We start from the raw sequence: 19108 nt of genomic DNA, 5'->3' as shown, positions 1-19108 counted from the left end.
AATATTGGCTATTAAAAAGCACCTTTTTTTCAAGAGTAATCCAGAAACTAATCAATTATCAGTCACATCATATCTTGGCTTTTTTTTGTTTTTATTCATTCATTCATCATCGTCATCAACATCATCACCATCATCATCATCACCATCACCATCATCATCATCATCCTCATCATCATCATCATCATCACCATCATCATCATCATCAATATCATCATCACCATTATCATCACTATCATAATCCTCATCATCATCATCATCACCATCACATCACCATCATCATCATCATCATCAATATCATCATCATCATCACCATCATCATCCTCATCATCAATATCATCATCACCACCATCATCATCATCATCATCAATTAATATCATCATCATCATCACCACCATCATCATCATCATCAATATCATCATCACCATTATCATCACTATCATCATCCTCATCATCATCATCACCATCATCATCATCATCATCATCAATATCATCATCATCAATATCATCATCATCATCACCATCATCACCATCATCATCAATATCATCATCATCATCATCATCAATTAATATCATCAATATCATCACCATCACCAACATCATCATCATCAATATCATCATCATCATCATCATCATCCTCATCATCATCAATATCATCGTCACCATTATCATCAATATCATCCTCATTATCATCACCACCATCATCATCATCAATAAATATATTCACCATCACCATCATTATCATCAATATCATCATCATAATCCTTATCATCATCCTCTTTATCATTCACCATCATCATCACACGGCTCCACAGTCCACACTATTAAACCTTTTTTTCTACCAGTCCAACCTGATCATGTCTGACCAGTAGATACCCAGTTTTTTCAAATTTTCACTGACCAGTCTAAACCTAAATTTTGCTCATTTGCTGATCCCCCAAAATAAAAACATTAAAAAAGACTTTGCATTTATTTTGCTGTCCATGCTTTTATTACAAACAGTGTACACATACATGTACACACAACATGAGAGCCATTTCACAATTTTATAGAGCCATTCTTTAAGATGCCAGAGACATTTCTATAGAAGAAAATATGATTTATATCAGTTCGATATACATGTCGCCATATGTCGGACCAGAAAATCTGGCTATTTCTGAAAAGTTACTAGCCCAACAGCAATTTTTAACAGGTCAGGGACCGTTGGACTGGTGCCAGTGTCGCACGCTGATCATCATCATCATCATCACCACCTCCATCCTCATCATCCAACAAAAGTTACTTATTGTGCTCAAGGAACCAATTAAAGTAAAGTTTTAAAAAAAGTAAAAGAAGATAAAAAGTAAAAGATAGAGCAAAAAAAAAATCCCTTTTAGAGTCATCAAAGTATCAGATGAAACATTTCTCTTTAATAGAGAAATCTCATAATTCAGTAAACTGTAAAAGCTAATATACAAGAAGCATGCAGTAAGAACATGAACAGATAGATATCAAGCAAATAAGTTTAGAAATGAAATGTAAGCCACATGCTCAATAAGCTAAATTTTGTCAGATGAAAGTAATGCACACGTAAGCCCTCGACTTCATAAATTGTTCAAATCATGCACACATCACGTGCAGGCTTTTCATCTACGATGACTTTGAATAAAATAACAAGGGAGTATGGTATAACAGTGTGAGACCTTTCACACGAGTGTTTACAGTATATCATGAGCAAACTGAAACGGTATGGATAATTTCAACTATTAAAATTGAAATGATCATGGAGGATGTGTTTCAGTGGTTATGCAAGTGTAAAAATGAACTTAAAACAGGGAGATCATTCACATATTACCGCGTTCATTTTGGCCTTCACAAAGACATTTCAAAACTTCAATCAAAGAAATCAAGTTTTCCCATCATTCTTTAATACAAGGGGGAACATTGCAATGTAGTACGTGTATGATACTGAATCCATTTCTTTGAATGTTATTTTCCTTGCATAATTACAGATGATAATAACAGAAAAACTTTGTATCATTATTTTCCTTTAATTTGATTTTAAGTAAATGTAAATGTAAACATCCCCCTCCCTTTGTCATATATCAATAATGCAAATGTAAATGCTTTATTTTTCAACACTATTGTTTCCTTCCAATATCTACATTATCCAACAGCACGGTTAGAATAAATATATACAAAAGGATCAATCGTGTGAAAGCTGTCAGAATAAGACGGTGTATCATGAACAAGCCCAATTAGCATGAAAGTGCACGCATAAATCTTGCATCGGATGACAAGCCTGGCACTCCACAAATAATCCAATCGAATCAAACTTGCCAGCTTCCATTTCATTTAACAGCACAATTTTGATAAAACTCTGCAATCTCCCCTAGAACGCTACCGACAACTTTATGAGAAAGTCCTCTACAAAATGTACATATAGTTTTTTCCTCTTTCTCATCCAGTATTTCCATTGACAAGGCTAACAGTGGGAAAATATATCTAAATCACATTTTCATTTAATAGTTCAGCTCTGATTTTCATTTGAGCAAAACAAGCATACAATTCTGAAACAAATATTTTAATTTCAAAGCCATCTTCTTGACTCCCATGCAACTGTAAAGATCCCTCATCTTCCATTTTGTATCTATGTGTTTTCTGTGTCTATGAATTTTAATTGTTTGAAGCCATTTTCTTGTTCAAAGAATAAAATAAATGTACTTGAGTATGTCAGTATTACAAAGTTTTCCTTTTGATAAATAATTGAGTATTTTGATAAATGAATGGCATGAATCAGCCGTTTGTAAATGAAAATTGTAAACTACGAAGATTTAATGTATATTTCAACTTTTGACTTTTGAATGGGTGGAAATCTCACAAAGCACTATAAAGGGGTCACCAATTATTTCACATAGTACATGTTATTCATAAAAACAGTCTGTGGATTTCTGAAAACACCATCCACGCCTTCCTGATACAATTCTATTTACTACCAAATGTGAATATCATGGGAGAGATACCTACCTTCGGTGACGGATCGTATGACGACCGGCCTCTCGCTGCCCGCGATGAAACCGAACCCCAGGGCGGCATCCCTGACCAGGACCACATCCCTCTGTTCAGGGGGCGCTTCCTCCAGGTCAAAAGGGTCTTCTCTTGTTGTTATGCATGTCCTGTGACTGTTCAAAATGACAAAATGGGAAAGAATTACATACTTCTTATTGGCATGATTGGTTGAATTCAATAGAATTGGTTGGATTGAGGAGAATGAAACCCTGGGAACATATTTGTGTGTGATTTTTTTTTAATAATCATAAATCAATGAAAGTTTTAGAAAAATTGAACAGATACAGTTAAAGTTATGAGCTTTACTTGAATATGTTGAGACCACTTAACTCCCATTTACAATTGGATCAGTATGTGTGATGTCACACTTGTACCACTCCCCAGATTTCTTTTCTAAATTATATATTTTTACATGTAAACTGCCACTGTTATAAACTTAAAGTCTATCCATATTTCTTTCTACTGGAGGACATATAATACAGGGTCTATAAAACATACCACAGGCAAAGGGGTTTTACTATAGATCATTAGAATGAGTAAAATGGATTTTCGAGTATATTTTCAATGTACAAAGGTGAGACTTGTACTTCTAGGACATCACAAATCTCGGTCGGAATTGCAATGGAACAACAATGCTACATAGCATTGTGATTTCAACATTAATTCAAATGCTCATAACTTTATTGTTTGTCCAATTGTTCTAAAACTTTCATTGATATTATTCTTTTTTTCTGTTTTCATATATTCTACTGTTCCAAGGGTGTCATTCTCCTTTTTAATAGCTAGGGAAAATAAATATTCAATATATTGAATAAAAGAACATGAAGTTTTTATGCCATCTTATCAGGTTTGAGAAGACAAATGGTACAGAATCTCCAAGGAGCAATCTAAATCTCCTACAATATATCCATGTATTGTGGAAATTCTTGATGCTTTTTATATAAACTCTTTCATAAATTGTGCAAATAAAAACAAACAAATTCAATCCATGTATAGGTCAATTTATAATAAAAGTGCACAAGCCACAATCAAGAAATAAAATATTTGAATGGATGAATGCAGTCTACATACGTAGCTATTAGAGGAAAAAGTGAAATACATGTATATCTTCTGAGGCTAGTTCGGAGCTACTTACAAAATCTCCTTATAAAAAGTTTGAGAAGATAGGCACAATACATGGCAACACATGGGGGGGGGGTGAGGTGGCAGTGGACCAGTTACCCCTTCCCCAGAAACTTTGAAAACTTCCACTATTTTACTGGATATTTTCAAAAAATGCACAAACAAAAATTGCACAGTACCTTCTAATTTCATTTTAGAAAATGCAAAATGCTCCATGACAAGCTTGGTCGTTTTGTCTTCTCGCTTTTGAGTTCCTTAAAAAAAATATGCATCTTGCCCCCCCCCCCCCTGGAAAAAACCCTGAATATGGCTATGATCAAAAACCTATTTATTCTAGTAGTAGGCATCTCAGTAGCTCAGCGCAATAGAATATATAGAAATAGTTTTTTGCACTATATAAATGCATACTATTATAATAATTGTATGTGATGCATACATGTACATGCATATTAAAATCAATAAATCCATACATAATTAATGTCAGACTGTAGTTTCCTGACTTCTCCTGGTAGGTTAATATTCCAGAAATATTATGACAGAACTGATTAAATAGGGTCACTGAATTACACATACACAAGCTTGTTGAAAGCTTCTCATTTATTTCAGGATTGAATTCACAATTCTGATAAAAGTATGTACATGTACATAGTAACATATTGCAAATGATTTTAACATGCCATAGGAGCATTATTTTAGTTTTTGTTTTGATTTAGTTTTGTTTTATGAATGCTTATTTCGAGTCATGTTTTAGTTCAAATTAATATAGCTATAGATGTTCAATATTTAAGGGACTCTGTGCTCCAGACATTGTCTATGCTTAGTTCATTCTACATGTATGTATCATTATCAATGTTTAATACACTATTAATGTTTTTATATTGTCAGTTTATTTTTGTTATGCATGGTGAAACATATAAAGCAAATATTACATCTACTAAATAATGTCAAATTCAAAATTACTGGTACATGAACATTCATTTGATGCATTCAAGTTCAAATATCAAGTACCAGATTGTATGTCACATTCTGTCGTCACACAAGATCCATGTGACAGATCATATTACAAATCATACACCAAATTGAAAGTAGAACTTGAAAATAGAATATGAACTATTTGACTATTAAAGTTGTACATGTATCTGTACTGATTGGACAGGGGGGGTTGGATGACAAAAGAGAAGATAAGAAGATGCAGCAGAATTTTGTGTACTCAATTTTACCGTAATAGAGGTGTTAAAAAATATCATCAAAGAATTGTCACACTTGCCAGTTTAAATCTACAAACAAGATGACCATTAGAGCAAACAACAATGTTTCCAGAATATAAATCCATTGCAAGTAGACAGTTTCCGTCTCTACCGATAACTGGGTCACTAGATCCATCCCGTCCATCCAACGACACACCTATTCCCTGTTCCCGTAATGAGCCATAATTGGATTCTGAACCAACTCACGAAGAAACAATTATCCACCTTTCCTTCTGATTAAGAGGTTCTTGAAGACGTTTTCAGCTGGAATATCCAGCTTCGTTTTAGAGCAGGATGGGCGGTGCCAGTGGTTCGTTTGTCGAGTAATTACAGTCAAATGATGTTAATGAACAGTGGGAGATAGTGGAGGAGACTGTATACCAGGCCCTACTAGAATACAGGAGTCAACTTTGGAATTTTCTCACTTCCAAAGTGTCAAGAAATAAAAGGCCTGGGTTGCGCGAGTCACCTTCCCAAGGATTCTGGGTGCCTTTTTCCTTGCACCTTCCATTGTGTGAGGACAATACACCAGTTGAGAAATACATGTATGTTATGTTTTTATTCATATTCTTAAGGACAAAGGACTTGTCACTCTCCAAAACATGACAAAAACTGCATGTACAGTGTAATAAGTTGGGGGAGTGGATAGGGGGGGGGGGGGGCAAGAGGAAGTGAGAGACAAGGAGGCATACGCCCGGAGTGCCATTTTGAAAGGGTGCAAAAAAGGACATTAATTTTATCCCCCCCTAAAAAAGACATTGGAAAACCAATGAGCAACCGGAGATACCACTTGAAGAAGTTATAACGAGGCATGATTTCAGCAAACCCCAATTTTCCAGTTTTCCTGTACACTTGCCGATGTTCAGTACATAATGGTCTTCGTACCTGCATATAATCGTTTTCAAGAAACACCCTGCGGTGCTCAAAAACCTTCATTTTCATACAATGAATAGGGAACATTAATGCCATTGTGTTGAAAATGTCAAAGTTCTCCATTCTTCAATGGGGATAGGGAACCCTCGCTCTGCTCCCACCCCCCCCCCTTCCTTTCTTTCACCCCACAGACAGGGAGAAATAATTTTCCCCTTCGTTTTCTATACTCTAAACTAGATAGCAATTTATAGCATCTATTTTGGAAATTAGTATTTTTTATCTCTCTTCTATGTGAAATTTGGGCCTAATTTCCCTTATTTCAGAATAAGCATATTTTTTCTTCTTTTTCTATAAACTCAGTAGCAATTTATAGCCATAATTTTGTAAATTTGTTTTTTTTAATACCCTTTTGTCTCTTTGATTTGTGAAATGTACATGTAGGCCTACTTTTCCATAGAATAAGCTTTTTTTTTTTCCTTTTTTTACTGTATATTAAACTCAATAGCAATTTATATTACATAGGTTATGTAGATTCGAATCAGTGATAGGTCAATACGCCAACACGTGACCATTGCTGCGAGGATCGCATTTGTTATATTCTAGGTTTTGACGTCACCTCGGTGAATATAACTGCGTTGTATTGTCAATTGCAGCGTTATATTCACTAAGGTGACGTCACTCGCTGCTTACAAGTTGCGTAATCAGGTAGTTTGATGTACGCGCTAGTGTTAACGCGTCGATTGCATGAAGAACGCGCTTGATGCATTTTCAAAATATTTTCTATTATGACGTAGATGGATCAGAGCTGTAGCAAGAATTTCGGGTTGGAGCCAGATGATGAATGCAATCTCTGATGGCGAATCCACATAGACTATACAATATAACAGATATTGCCTGGTCTATCGTTTTAATAAATAACATTTCAACTCCCCTCCGAAGTTATATTTTTCCCTCGGGAGAATATTTTCCCTCAGCGCTGCACGCTTCGGGCAAAATATAATCCCTTGGGAAAAATATAACTCAGTCGGGGAGAGGAAATGTTATATTCAAACTCTAGGTAGGCAATATCTGTATAATAGCAGCTATCTTTTTTTTCTTTGTATGTTATATTTTTTCTTTTGTCTCTTCCGTATTTGGAACATAGGCATACTTTTTATTTCATAGAGTAAACATTTTTATTCTCCCTTTTTTTAACAGTAGCAATTTACTTGGCTATTTTGTAAATTTGTATGCATTTTTTTTATCATTCGCTCTCTTTGATATATATGAAATGTAGGCCTACTTCTCATTTTATATCAATATAAACTTTTTTCTATATGTAACTCAAACTTTAAATGACATAATTCATAGCGGCTATTTTGTAAATTTGTATTGCAGTTTTGTCTCTTTGATGTCTGCCTACATCAACTCTCACCCCCTTCAAGAATGAAAACCAATCCTAGCGCTGCAATCGTTGTTCTTTTTTTCACAACAAAATTTTCACTTGATTTTATATTTTTAAAAAATATAAACAATTTATGGTATCATTGAAATTGCTGTAAAGTTTTTAAAGCCTCCTTTGTTTGATAAAAATCTACAATTTCTCTGTTGTTTGGGGTCAATGTACTTAAAAAGGTCATCTCAGCACCACTCATTCCTTTGGAAACAGAAACTTATCAAGCAGTACAACATTTTCCTTTAATCGCTAAAAGCTATTCATCTCCTTACCCATCCATTTTCTCTCATATAATTACAATTTTGTTTTCTCTGAAAATGCTTCTTTTTAACGAGGAACACCACTTCACTGATTTTCAGAGTCCATTAGCACATTCTCACTGTTCTCAACAGAGATTTGTATAGCCTTGAACTTTCTGCTTTATATTAAAACAAATAATTATGTCACGCTGAAACACCTGACTTCTCCTACTCCTGTTTGTCGGTGTCCGTTTGTTCCTCTTTCTCTCTTTCCCTCTCTATGACCCCATTCTCATTACAGTTTTAAAACTACATGTAGTTTAGATGAAACCAGTTTAGTTGATACTACATGTAGTTTAATGTGTAATGGGAACTATAAAAGCAGTCTCTGAAGCGATCTTTCAAACCAGTTTGTGACCGCTTTGCCTCGTTATACTATTTTGAAAGGTGATGAGGACACAACCGTTCTTCGTAGAGCAATCTTCGCACATGTTGGGCGCGCTACTCCACGCACAGTCTTGCAGTTACATCCGTCTCTACGCCATGCAAATTTTTGCGACGATTGCGCAATCAACGGCCGAGATCTGAGGGGGTTAGGGTTAACCCTCACCCTAGATCTCGGCCGTTGATTGCGCGTATATGCGACCAGTATAATTATGTTAGTCTGAAATAGCTCAGTTAAGGACGTTCCACAGTTAAAATGAAGTCCATGTCATTTTCACAAAATTTTGCAGAGAGTTGCTTTGGTATCTATGCATTATGAAAATGCAAAAAATAACACAGGTTCATGTGCTTATTTTTTTTCTACGGGTCTTCAAAGTCGCCGTATTTGAATGATATGCAATCTTGCGCAATCAAGAGAATTATGCCTCTCTTAGACCTCACGAATTCACCAAATGAGTTTAAATCACCTTTACTCATTGGATACCGCATCAAACTTCATCAAATTTTCAAGATATATAACAAAGTGTATACCAAAGTAAGAGAAAGTCTTTTAATTAGTAAAACTATATCTATTTGGAGTCAGCAGCGCCCTCATTTGGCAAGAATGGTGCAAAAACTCGGAAAAAAAAAATCTTCAAAGACGTGAATCTACTCAAAAATAAAAAAAGTATTTTGTAAGCTGCACTTTTTTCAAAATCCATGTCATTTTCATCAAATTCGGCTAAATTGTAGAGGAATGCATACCAAAGGTGTAGGGAAGTTACAAATATGGGGTCCATGTGCTCGTTTTTTAACTATGAGTGTCCCAAGTGTTGCAAGTTGGCTTGAAAATCGCCTAAAAAGCGCCGAAACATGCAAAATTCTCTTAATACCCTCTAAAATGCAAATGGTTCCATATTTCGCTCCAAAACATTCAAAATCCATGTCATTTTCATCATACCCCTGTAGATTTGTAGAGGAATATATTCTAAAGGCATTAAAATATTAAAAATATGGGGTCCGTGTGTTTGTTTTTAAAATATCAGTGTCCAAAGTGTTGCGAGTTGGCTTGAAAGTATTGAAATCCACCTAAAGTGCGCCGAAAACGTGCAAAAGTCTATATAATAATACCGTCTAAAATGCGAATAGTTCCGTAGTTCTGCTCCCTAGCATTCAAAATCCATGTCATTTTCATCATACTCTCTACATTTACGGAGGAATATATTCTGATGACGTTAAAATATTAAAAACATGGGATCCATGTGCTCGTTTCTAAGCTACTAGTGTATAAACTGTTGCGAGTTGGCTTGAAACAGCCCAAAATGCGCCGAAAATAAGAAAAGTCTGATAATACCGTCCAAAATTTCTAAAATACGAATGGTTCCGTAGTTCTGCTCCCAAACATTCAAAATCCATGTCATTTTCATCTTACTCTCTAGATTTGTAGAGGAATATATTCTGATGACGTTAAAATATTAAAATATGGGGTCCATGTGCTCGTTTTTAAACTATCAGTGTCCAAAATGTTGCGAGTTGGCTTGAAAATATTGAAATCCACCTAAAATGCGCCGAAAACGTGCAAAAGTCTAATAATACCGTCTAAAATGCGAATAGTTCCGTAGTTCTGCTCCCTAGCATTCAAAATCAATGTCATTTTCATCATACTCTCTACATTTACGGAGGAATATATTCTGATGACGTTAAAATATTAAAAACATGGGATCCATGTGCTCGTTTCTAAGCTATTAGTGTCTAAACTGTTGCGAGTTGGCTTGAAACAGTCTATAATGCGCCCAAAACTGGCAAAAGTATAATACCGTCCAAAATGTCTAAAATACGAATGGTTATTTTTAGTCCTGCTCCCTAACATTCAAAATCCATGTCATTTTCATCATACTCTATAGATTTGTAGAGGAATATATTCTGAAGAAGTTAAGACATTTAAACTATGGGGTCCATGTGCTCGTTTTCAAATTATCAGTGTCCAAAGTATTGCGAGTTGGCTTGAAACAGCCCAAAATGCGCTGGAAACAAGCAAAAGTCTATTAATACCGTCTAAAATGCGAGTGGTTCCGCAGTCTTGCTCCCAAATATTGAAAATCCATGTCGTTTTCATCATACTTTGCACATATATACTTTAGCACCTGAATATTCCGAATATGCAAAAATTAACATGGGTCCATGTGCATGATTTTTTGCTATAGAGCTTAAAATTTAACCCAAAATGGATGTTCTTAAGAATTGCACATCCAAACGAATTTGGCATTTTAAGACCTCACGAGATCACAACATTGAGTTTAAAGCTCTATTACTCAGTCAAAACCATGAAAATTTCATCAAATTTTGCAATATGATTAATAATTGTATCCGTGAGATGGATAATCTATCTATATTGCTGTCAATTGTTTGCTCATTTAAGTCTATAAGAACACTCTCCGTTCTTAGAAATTGCAAGAAAGATACTCAACCTAAAAAATTTCAAATTTCAATAACAAACTGGAGAAGTAACAGAAATAATGCACTTTATTTTCACCAAACTTTGCAAAGTTGTAGAGGAAGGTATACCTAAGAAGTGCAAACATTAAAAAATGTGGGTTTATGTGCTTGTTTTCAAACTATCAGCACTCTTATTAGAGCAAATGTGCTTCTTAAAACACCCCCAAAACGCACCAAAAGCTTCGTATCTATGTGAAGAAAAATTCTGAACCACTTTTTCATTTATTCATACTCGGGGTCATATTCATCATACTTTGCAGCACTACAGAGAAAAGTATTTTGAAATTGTAGAGGAATAAAAAAAAAATGGTCCATGGAATATTTCCAGTTTATTAGCTTCATAAAATAACACATCAGATCTGCAGTTAGTGCAGATAAGGAGAAAAATCAGCTCACATTACCTACAGCTGATTAAATCACAAGTTCATCCATTGTGACGTCAGCGCGCAGAGTGTAGAATATGCGCAGACCATGATGCGCACAAACATAACTGTGGAACGTCCTTAAGATAGGGTTTATAAGTGGTTTCGAAAACCATGGCAATCAGATAGGAATGCTAGCAAAGTGATCTTCCAAACTGGTTTCCTGAACTGGTACATGTACTTTTAGGATTGTAATGAGAAAGGGGTCTATATATCTCTCTCTCCCACTCTCTCACTCTGGCCCTCTCTCTGTCCGTCTCTAATTCTACATTTATCTATCTCGTTCTCTCTATCTGTCTAGCTCTCTTTATCTCTTTCTCTCCCATCCCTAGTCAAGTAGCTGTGAATGATTAACATGCAGGCATTTTAGATTGTGCGACACCGGCTCCCCGAGGGCGGTTCTACATGAATTTGCAACCAATTTTTGACACTCTGTGGGGGGTCCCTGGCCAGATGACCTTAACTTTTAACACTATGGGCTGTCACTTCACCCCAGCGCAGGTGAGACGGTGTGGAGAGGCATCTCACACCTGATAGAAAACGTATTCAGATCAGAAAGAGCAGTTCAGACCTGACAAAAGGAAATTTATCCACAAAATTCAAAGAAACACTGTTAACAAAAAGGATCATTGATATAAAATGGAATAAAAGTTTTGTACATGTAAACACATTCAACGTCACCAAATTTTTCACAGAAAATATAAGCAAGGCTGCATTAAGGTGCAAAGACTGTGATTCTTCATAAGCTTTTCATTTAAAAAAAATGCTTGAAATTATAGGGATTAGGGCCACAGATATGTAGGCCTATAAATGACTGCATTCTCACTACCATCTACATAATCATTTGGGAATCACAAAGTTGCATTCACTGTGTATGATGGGGGGACCTAAAGCTACGCACTTTGTTTTCAAACAATAAAAAGTATCCCAATTCTGATATTTCAACAAATTATCTTTCACTAATTTGTGGCAAACATTCTAAAGATTGTTAACCAAGAAGAAAATATCGCAAAACTCACTAATTCGAAAATCCCGCCGTGTTTTCCGAACACCTCTTGATTTCGCCGCCCGATGTAGAAGGGGTCCTAAAGCTAAGCACTCGATTTATCATGCAAAAATAGTATTTCCTGTGCCTCAATTTCTAAAATATATTCATATTATTATAGGATAAAATGAAATTAAAGCGAATATAACTCCAAAATTCCAAACAGTTGTTGATTTTCTCTGCATTTAGAGATTTACTGCAGCCTCTGTTGAAAAAATTGAATAGGAATCGTTCGTCACTCTGCAGTCACAGTTCCACACACAGAGTGCGCATTTGCCATAAAAACTGCATGCGCGATGAGTGGTGCGTAGCTTTAGGACCCGCGCAGCTTTAGGACCCCCTACCATACATGTACACAAAACTTTAGGCGGTGCTGCACCAGCCCAAGCTTGCTAAATCTAGAGATTTTAGCCCGATCGGCCCTCTTCGAGATTAATCTCGAGATTCAAGAAACCCCGTCTCCACCATCGCAAGAAGAGCGATTCTTGCTCGAGCGAGGCATTGATGCCTTATGGTCAGATGCCGCAAATAAGTAATCCCGGGTGCGTCTGCACCTGCGAATTAGCGGGATAATTCGTAAAATAGCGTGCTATTTTGCAAATAATCCCAAGTTGACTTGGGATTGCAATCTCGAGATTAATCCTGCGAACTAACGCGATAATTGCGTCTCCATTACAAATAATCTCTCGATTGTTCAGATCGGGATAATTTGCCGGATCAGAAATAGCGCGCTAATTTGAAAACTCGGGCTGGTGCAGACGGCCCTTTTGTGACCAATATAGAAAAAATTACTACACCTCGTATGAATGTACATAGACTAGAGCACCAGACAAAATTTTATTTTTTTAACTATTTCTTCTTTTTTTTCTTTTATTTAATATTGCAGAAAAAAAATTGTTGATAAAGTCAAGTGTTCACTTCATAAAAGAGATTGCACTTACATGTAAACCCTCCAGTAATTTCCTTTCCAATTGTAATGTATCTTGTACTTTGTATATTGAAATAAAAACTTTGTAGAACACAAATTTGCTATTATTTTTCATAAAGTTCTGCTTGTCTTTAGTACTACATGTATTATTAAAGGCATTGAATTCTCGCTCCCCCAAATAGCGATTTCGCCGAGATCCGGGAAAATCCCTGTAACGCGCATTGCATTATGGGATAGCTTTTCGGTATTACAACTTCCTGATCGGAAGTCCAATGCACTGTTTTGCCATTCAGATCAACAGTGCCGTCATGCACAACAACACAACGTCGCTTTCGCTCGGAAAGTTCGTGATCACAACCCTCTCTTTCACATTTTCACGTGAAATATACATTTTTCTAAATTTATAATTCAAATGGAATCAAAACTGACCAAATTAGATAAAAAGTATTATAATCTGTACATATTACGCTGATTGGCATCGATTTCAGTGTGGTGGAAAACTCAGTATCGCGAACCTCGCGCGAGCATAACTCTGAACCGGAAGTGGTGATGACGACCCGACGGAGTGAAAATTATCTCATCTCGCGCATTATGAGATTTTCGTTCCTATTTGGGGTAGCGAGAATTGGATAGAATCTTTTACCCCAAAACAACTGCCAAACATTATGCAACTGTAATTTTTCCCATCATAATGCATGAAATAACAAGGGAAAATAGTTGATACAATATCAAGATCCATGACATTTATCATTGCTGCTCAACGACTGTGAACCAAACGCAACACTGAACTTGAACTAAGAAATAAAACCCACAAAATACCAGGGAAAATAAGCTCTTTTTGAGACATGCAGGTATTCACCACAGTCAGTTTTTCAATTTTTTTAATAATAGTACTGTGATCAAACGAACAAACAAGCTCTGAGGATGACAAAGGGGGAATAGAATATGCTCATCGTAGATAATCAGCATAATGCGGGCATATTGTATCCTGGCTTTGGTATTATGAGAACCAATGTTGTGTGAATCCCTGGATTTTCTGGCACATTTCAAGGTGAATGAGCCCTATAGCTGGAAAGTACAAACTGTGTTTTGTGCCAACAATTTTCACAAGAAAACTCGAGTGCACGTTATGTAGCTTGATTGTCACCAGAAAGATATCAAGATTGTATATTAAAGGGAACTACAGTATTCAATACCTGTTTCCCAAAATGTATGCAACCCAGCAAATTATTCAGATCAGAAAAATGCACATGCTGCAAAAAGATTTTGGTAAAAATAGGGGGGAAAAATTACCAACAGCAGTTAAAAGCACATGTACATGTTCATGTATAATGCGTAAATTTATGCATAAACCTGCCAGCATATCTCATCAAACCCGTGAGCTACAGTATATTTTCACACACTTCCAATAAAAACATGTTATGTATATATTGCATTGATTCTTCATCCATTTCTCCACAAGTGTGAACATTGCAAAAGATGAAATCTTATGGTTTCAGGCTTAGCACTTGAAGTCAGACACAAGCAAGGCTATTCTTCTTTTCTTTCAAGACCGGGAGAGGTGTAACAATCGATGAAAGTATTTAGTAGGGTGTGGATTATGATAATCGCTCACTATCCAAAGTCCCATACAAAAAAATCTTTCAATTTGCTTTTCTCTGTCTGTATACAAACACAAGAGATTAGTCTTTCAAGCCTAAAACCTTTTTTTTCATGGAGTCCCAAGGGTACCACCTACATATGTGTACATGTCCAAGAAGCATAATTACTGTTTCACACACCATTCATATAATTTGCCAACATATACAAGACCAATATGAGAACAATTTCACAATTACATGGAGCAAAGAAAACAATGTGGATAACAAGAGTTTGTTTCAAACCAAACAATTAAAACCTAGATACATTTTTAAAAATGTTTTAAAAATACAACATCTTGCAATCAACATGACCTTCATGTAGTGGTCAGGTCAACAAAGGAAATGAACTTCATTAATCTATCAAAAACCAACAGATAAAGGGAAAGTGTAAAACATTTCCTTGTGAAAAAGATGTCCATGTACATATTGTTGTTATGTACCAAATGATCTTCACAATGATCTTAGCACCGTTTTTTTTTTTTGGGGGGGGTTATAAATATATCTTAGTTTCACAAAAAACTTGCACAGACACAACTATAAACATGTACTTTCAAGTTCAAAAAATATGTGGGATGTATCACCTACAATGTAGATCCTGTCTTTAATTCGCTTTATTGAAAGCCTATTGTTAATTTCTCTTTTGTACTTTACACTTAAAATGAGTATCATGCACAAGATAATGTGCAAAGTTTTAATCTCCCTACAAAGAAGACACTTGTAATAATCCCCGGGGGGGCCACTTACATTGACGAGTGGATACCATGCGCGACCAAGAAAACACGTAAAAAGGATGTCTTTTTCAAGATAGGGCACGTTACGTACGTAACGTGATAAGGGTGTCAAAAACACAAAAATAATGAAAAAAGGGTATCTATTTCGCTAGGAAAGCTAGGTGTTTAGGGTCACATTTGTGGGGATGATAAAACAAAATTAAAATGTTGTATAAAGGATTTCCTTTTTGCCCCAACACTACGTGTTTAGAGTCCCGATTTGCGCGAGGTGAGGAAGGTGGGACCTTACTAAACCAAATGGTGTGTAAATTAGGTAAAACCGACGACCGACGTACCCGTGACACAACAATAAAATATACTTGTTTAGGGGTTCATTTCAGGGAATACTTGCCAAGAGTATAGTTTTGTTTCCAATACTTGTTAAGGGTGGGGTTTCAGACGCCAATACTTGTAAAGAACATGGAAAATACGTGTTTAGGGTGCTTTTCGAGACCCCGTGGTCGCGCATGGTATCCACTCGTCAATGGAAGTGGCCCCCCCGGGTAATAATCTTAATAATGAGGGAGATAGGCCTCCCTGAGTAGACCTATATGTATCTTAGCTCAGTATGAGTTCCTCTTTTTTAATTCTATTATCTTGGGATTAGCATTTGGGATTAGCATTTGCACAAAGTTTGGACTTGGCTTCTGAAGTATAGAGGCCTACTGAATGTATATGGAGGATATATGTGTGGTGTAGGCCAACATACATGTACTATAGGGCAGGGGACAAATCTTTTTTTTTTGCAGGAGCCATTTTTCTAACTGGTCACAAATTTATGGGAGCCGTTTTTCAATTTCCGAGAGCCATTTTTTTATTTGCTAGAGCCATTTAAAAAAAAAAAAAAAAATCATTTTACACATGTATGTTGAATCTGAAGTATTGTTTGTTGTGTTTTAACTTGCCATCCATACTATTTCTTTAACCAGCAAAAGTAAAGATTGCCATAATGCCATTTGTTTAATGTGCCATCTGTACTATTTCTTTTAGTTTACTATTAAAAGTGTCTAGTCTACATCTATACTAATTATAGTACAGTCCCAATTAACAGGGAAATTGTTCCTCATATTCCTACCTGAACTTATGTGTTCGTCTAGCCGACAGTTTTTCACTCATGGTTCATTATTTTTTCACAGAATTGTTCAAGCAAACAATTCAGAAATCATGAACCAACTCCGAGAAATATCCGGTGACCGATGCGATGTGCAACTCAAATGCATTCGCCTATGCAGCTACACACATGCATGCGCACGCAGTGTCTATTTCACTACACGTATCGCTATACGTGGGCCTACACAAACAACGAGGGTAAACAAAAAAGGACCCAAGTTCGGACTGACATTGTGATTGAAATAAAAATAGCAATGCAATTCCAGGACTATGAAAATGAATATCGATATTCGAATAACGGAAAAATATCCACTGGTAATTCATCGAAACTTTTGCAAAGATTGGACAGGGTTCTTACCAACAGTAATTACTTTGGGACTAAGGATAAATGGCGTTCGAGCTAAAGCCGGTTCGCAGCAGCAGCAGCAGCGCGTGCAGGTCCCGAACTGCCAATATGGCGCCGTACATGAAGCTGACATTAGAGTGCGGCGATTGCATTGTATTGCACATAGCGAAATACAACACGCGCGGTCGTTATCCACCTCTATGTACGCTGCACAAGGGAAGACAGCGGACGTACGAGCCAGTGTTTTTTAAGGAGCGATTTTTCCCCCGATCGCTCTCTCTAATGGGTTTGCGAGCACGATTTCAAAGCTTACGGGAGCGATATCGCTCAGCGCTCCCGTGTATTTTTTTCGCTGCTATAGGGAACGGTAAAAGTACCTATATACATATGTGTAACAGCTGATACTGGTAAGCCTGCATGATAGATGTGCATTCTTTGCTCTTGAATTTCCAACACAACACCACCCCACCCCACCCCAGCCTGACACCAACTCCACCCTTCCCATCCCACCCTGACACGACTGCATCCCCACCTAAACCAAAACTAAGGCCACCCCATCCCCACCTAACCCAGCCCATCGTAACTCCACCCTACATGTACATGCAACTCTACTTACATAAACCCCATCCAAATCAAAGCCCCGCCCCGCCCCGCCCTGCCCCCACATATTCCCCAACTCATCTCCATGTTTTCAAGAGTTCAATGGAACGCAAATTTGTACTAGTTTTTATACTTGTGGTAATGCCTGTAGTTGTTACACTGTATCTTTAGGTGGTTTCAAACCGCCTCGATCACAAGAATCCCTGTTAAATTACGAGAACTTTTATAGGCTAAAAAATACCCATTAATTATTCCTGCATTCACACCGCCCAAAACATACCCTTCAAGATAAGTTCCTGAAGTTACGAGCACGCGCAGTATGGTCTGATAAGCAGGCAAGGCGCGAGATTCAAAATCACTAGTTCAGCAGCCAACCACGGCGCCCCCGCCCAACTACACGCTGGGCTAAAAGTTCTCGTAAATTGCTTTCACATTGCCAAAATACCTGCGACCTTGGAAAAATCCCCGCAAAAGTTCTCGTAATTCTGACAAGTACCTACTATTTAGTGGGTATTTCCTTTCGGGGAGATTAAGCGTAATTTGTTTTCACATTGCCCATATTACCTGGTATTTTCTGATCGGGGTAAATTTCCCGATCAGAAAATACCTGGAACTGACAAACTTCGAGGCGGTCTGAAACCACCTTTTTAGTTTTCATTTGCTTACTGATGCAAGGGAAAGGTTCTAACAATGGTGTTTTATTGACTGAAAACAAGCAACTATTTGATTTGACCTGTTTATAATATAAACCTAGAACTAAATCTGGACATAATCCTACAAAAATGACAGAACCCAGTATTTTGCCAAGTTACGAAAAACTGATATCAGCTGTTATATTGACCAAAGACTATCCAAAAAATCTTCATGCATTATTTTTCATACATGTACATACACATAAATGATGATGTACAGTATCAAATACAACTTAATTTGTCATTGGACGGAGCCAGATTTTGTTTATTCTTAAATACTGTTGTCCTCCTGCCTATTTATGGTGCATAAAATTGAAGAAGTTCGCAACAAAGTTAGAAGTATTTGAATGGTTATTTCTTATTTTATATTAAAGCCAACTACATGTAATCACAATATATTTATTAGTTTCTGCCAAAAAATCATGGGACTGAAAACCAAGATGGGCAATGACAGATGTGTAGACTTGCAAACAGCTCTTTACAATTTGTTGTTAATTCAAACATGGAGTTTTATTAAGGAAAGAGTTAGCAAATAAAGTAGGGCTTCAAAAGAACTGTACTTTCTGGTTGTGGGTTTTCTTCTGAAATCGCCCAACGGTGACTGCCCAAATATTGGAACTGGCAAACAAAGTCTTCATTACCTTCAGTTTACCCCATGCATAAAGATGAAGTACC

At 36.6% G+C, this 19108-nt stretch overlaps 1 protein-coding gene across 1 annotated transcript in view; it reads right to left on the bottom strand.

The window, feature by feature from the left end:
- The window catches only part of LOC129261306 (uncharacterized), a 72441-nt gene that overhangs the window by 40811 nt on the left and 12522 nt on the right, over window positions 1–19108 (bottom strand). The window contains exon 4 of the mRNA XM_064099176.1: window positions 3004–3158. Within this exon, the coding sequence (XP_063955246.1) occupies window positions 3004–3158 (155 nt within the window). The remainder of the gene's footprint in view (window positions 1–3003; window positions 3159–19108) is intronic.

The sequence above is a fragment of the Lytechinus pictus genome, chromosome 5, assembly GCF_037042905.1.
Source record: "Lytechinus pictus isolate F3 Inbred chromosome 5, Lp3.0, whole genome shotgun sequence".
Lineage (NCBI taxonomy): Eukaryota > Metazoa > Echinodermata > Echinoidea > Temnopleuroida > Toxopneustidae > Lytechinus > Lytechinus pictus.
This window is presented reverse-complemented; position numbering and strand designations above follow the sequence as displayed.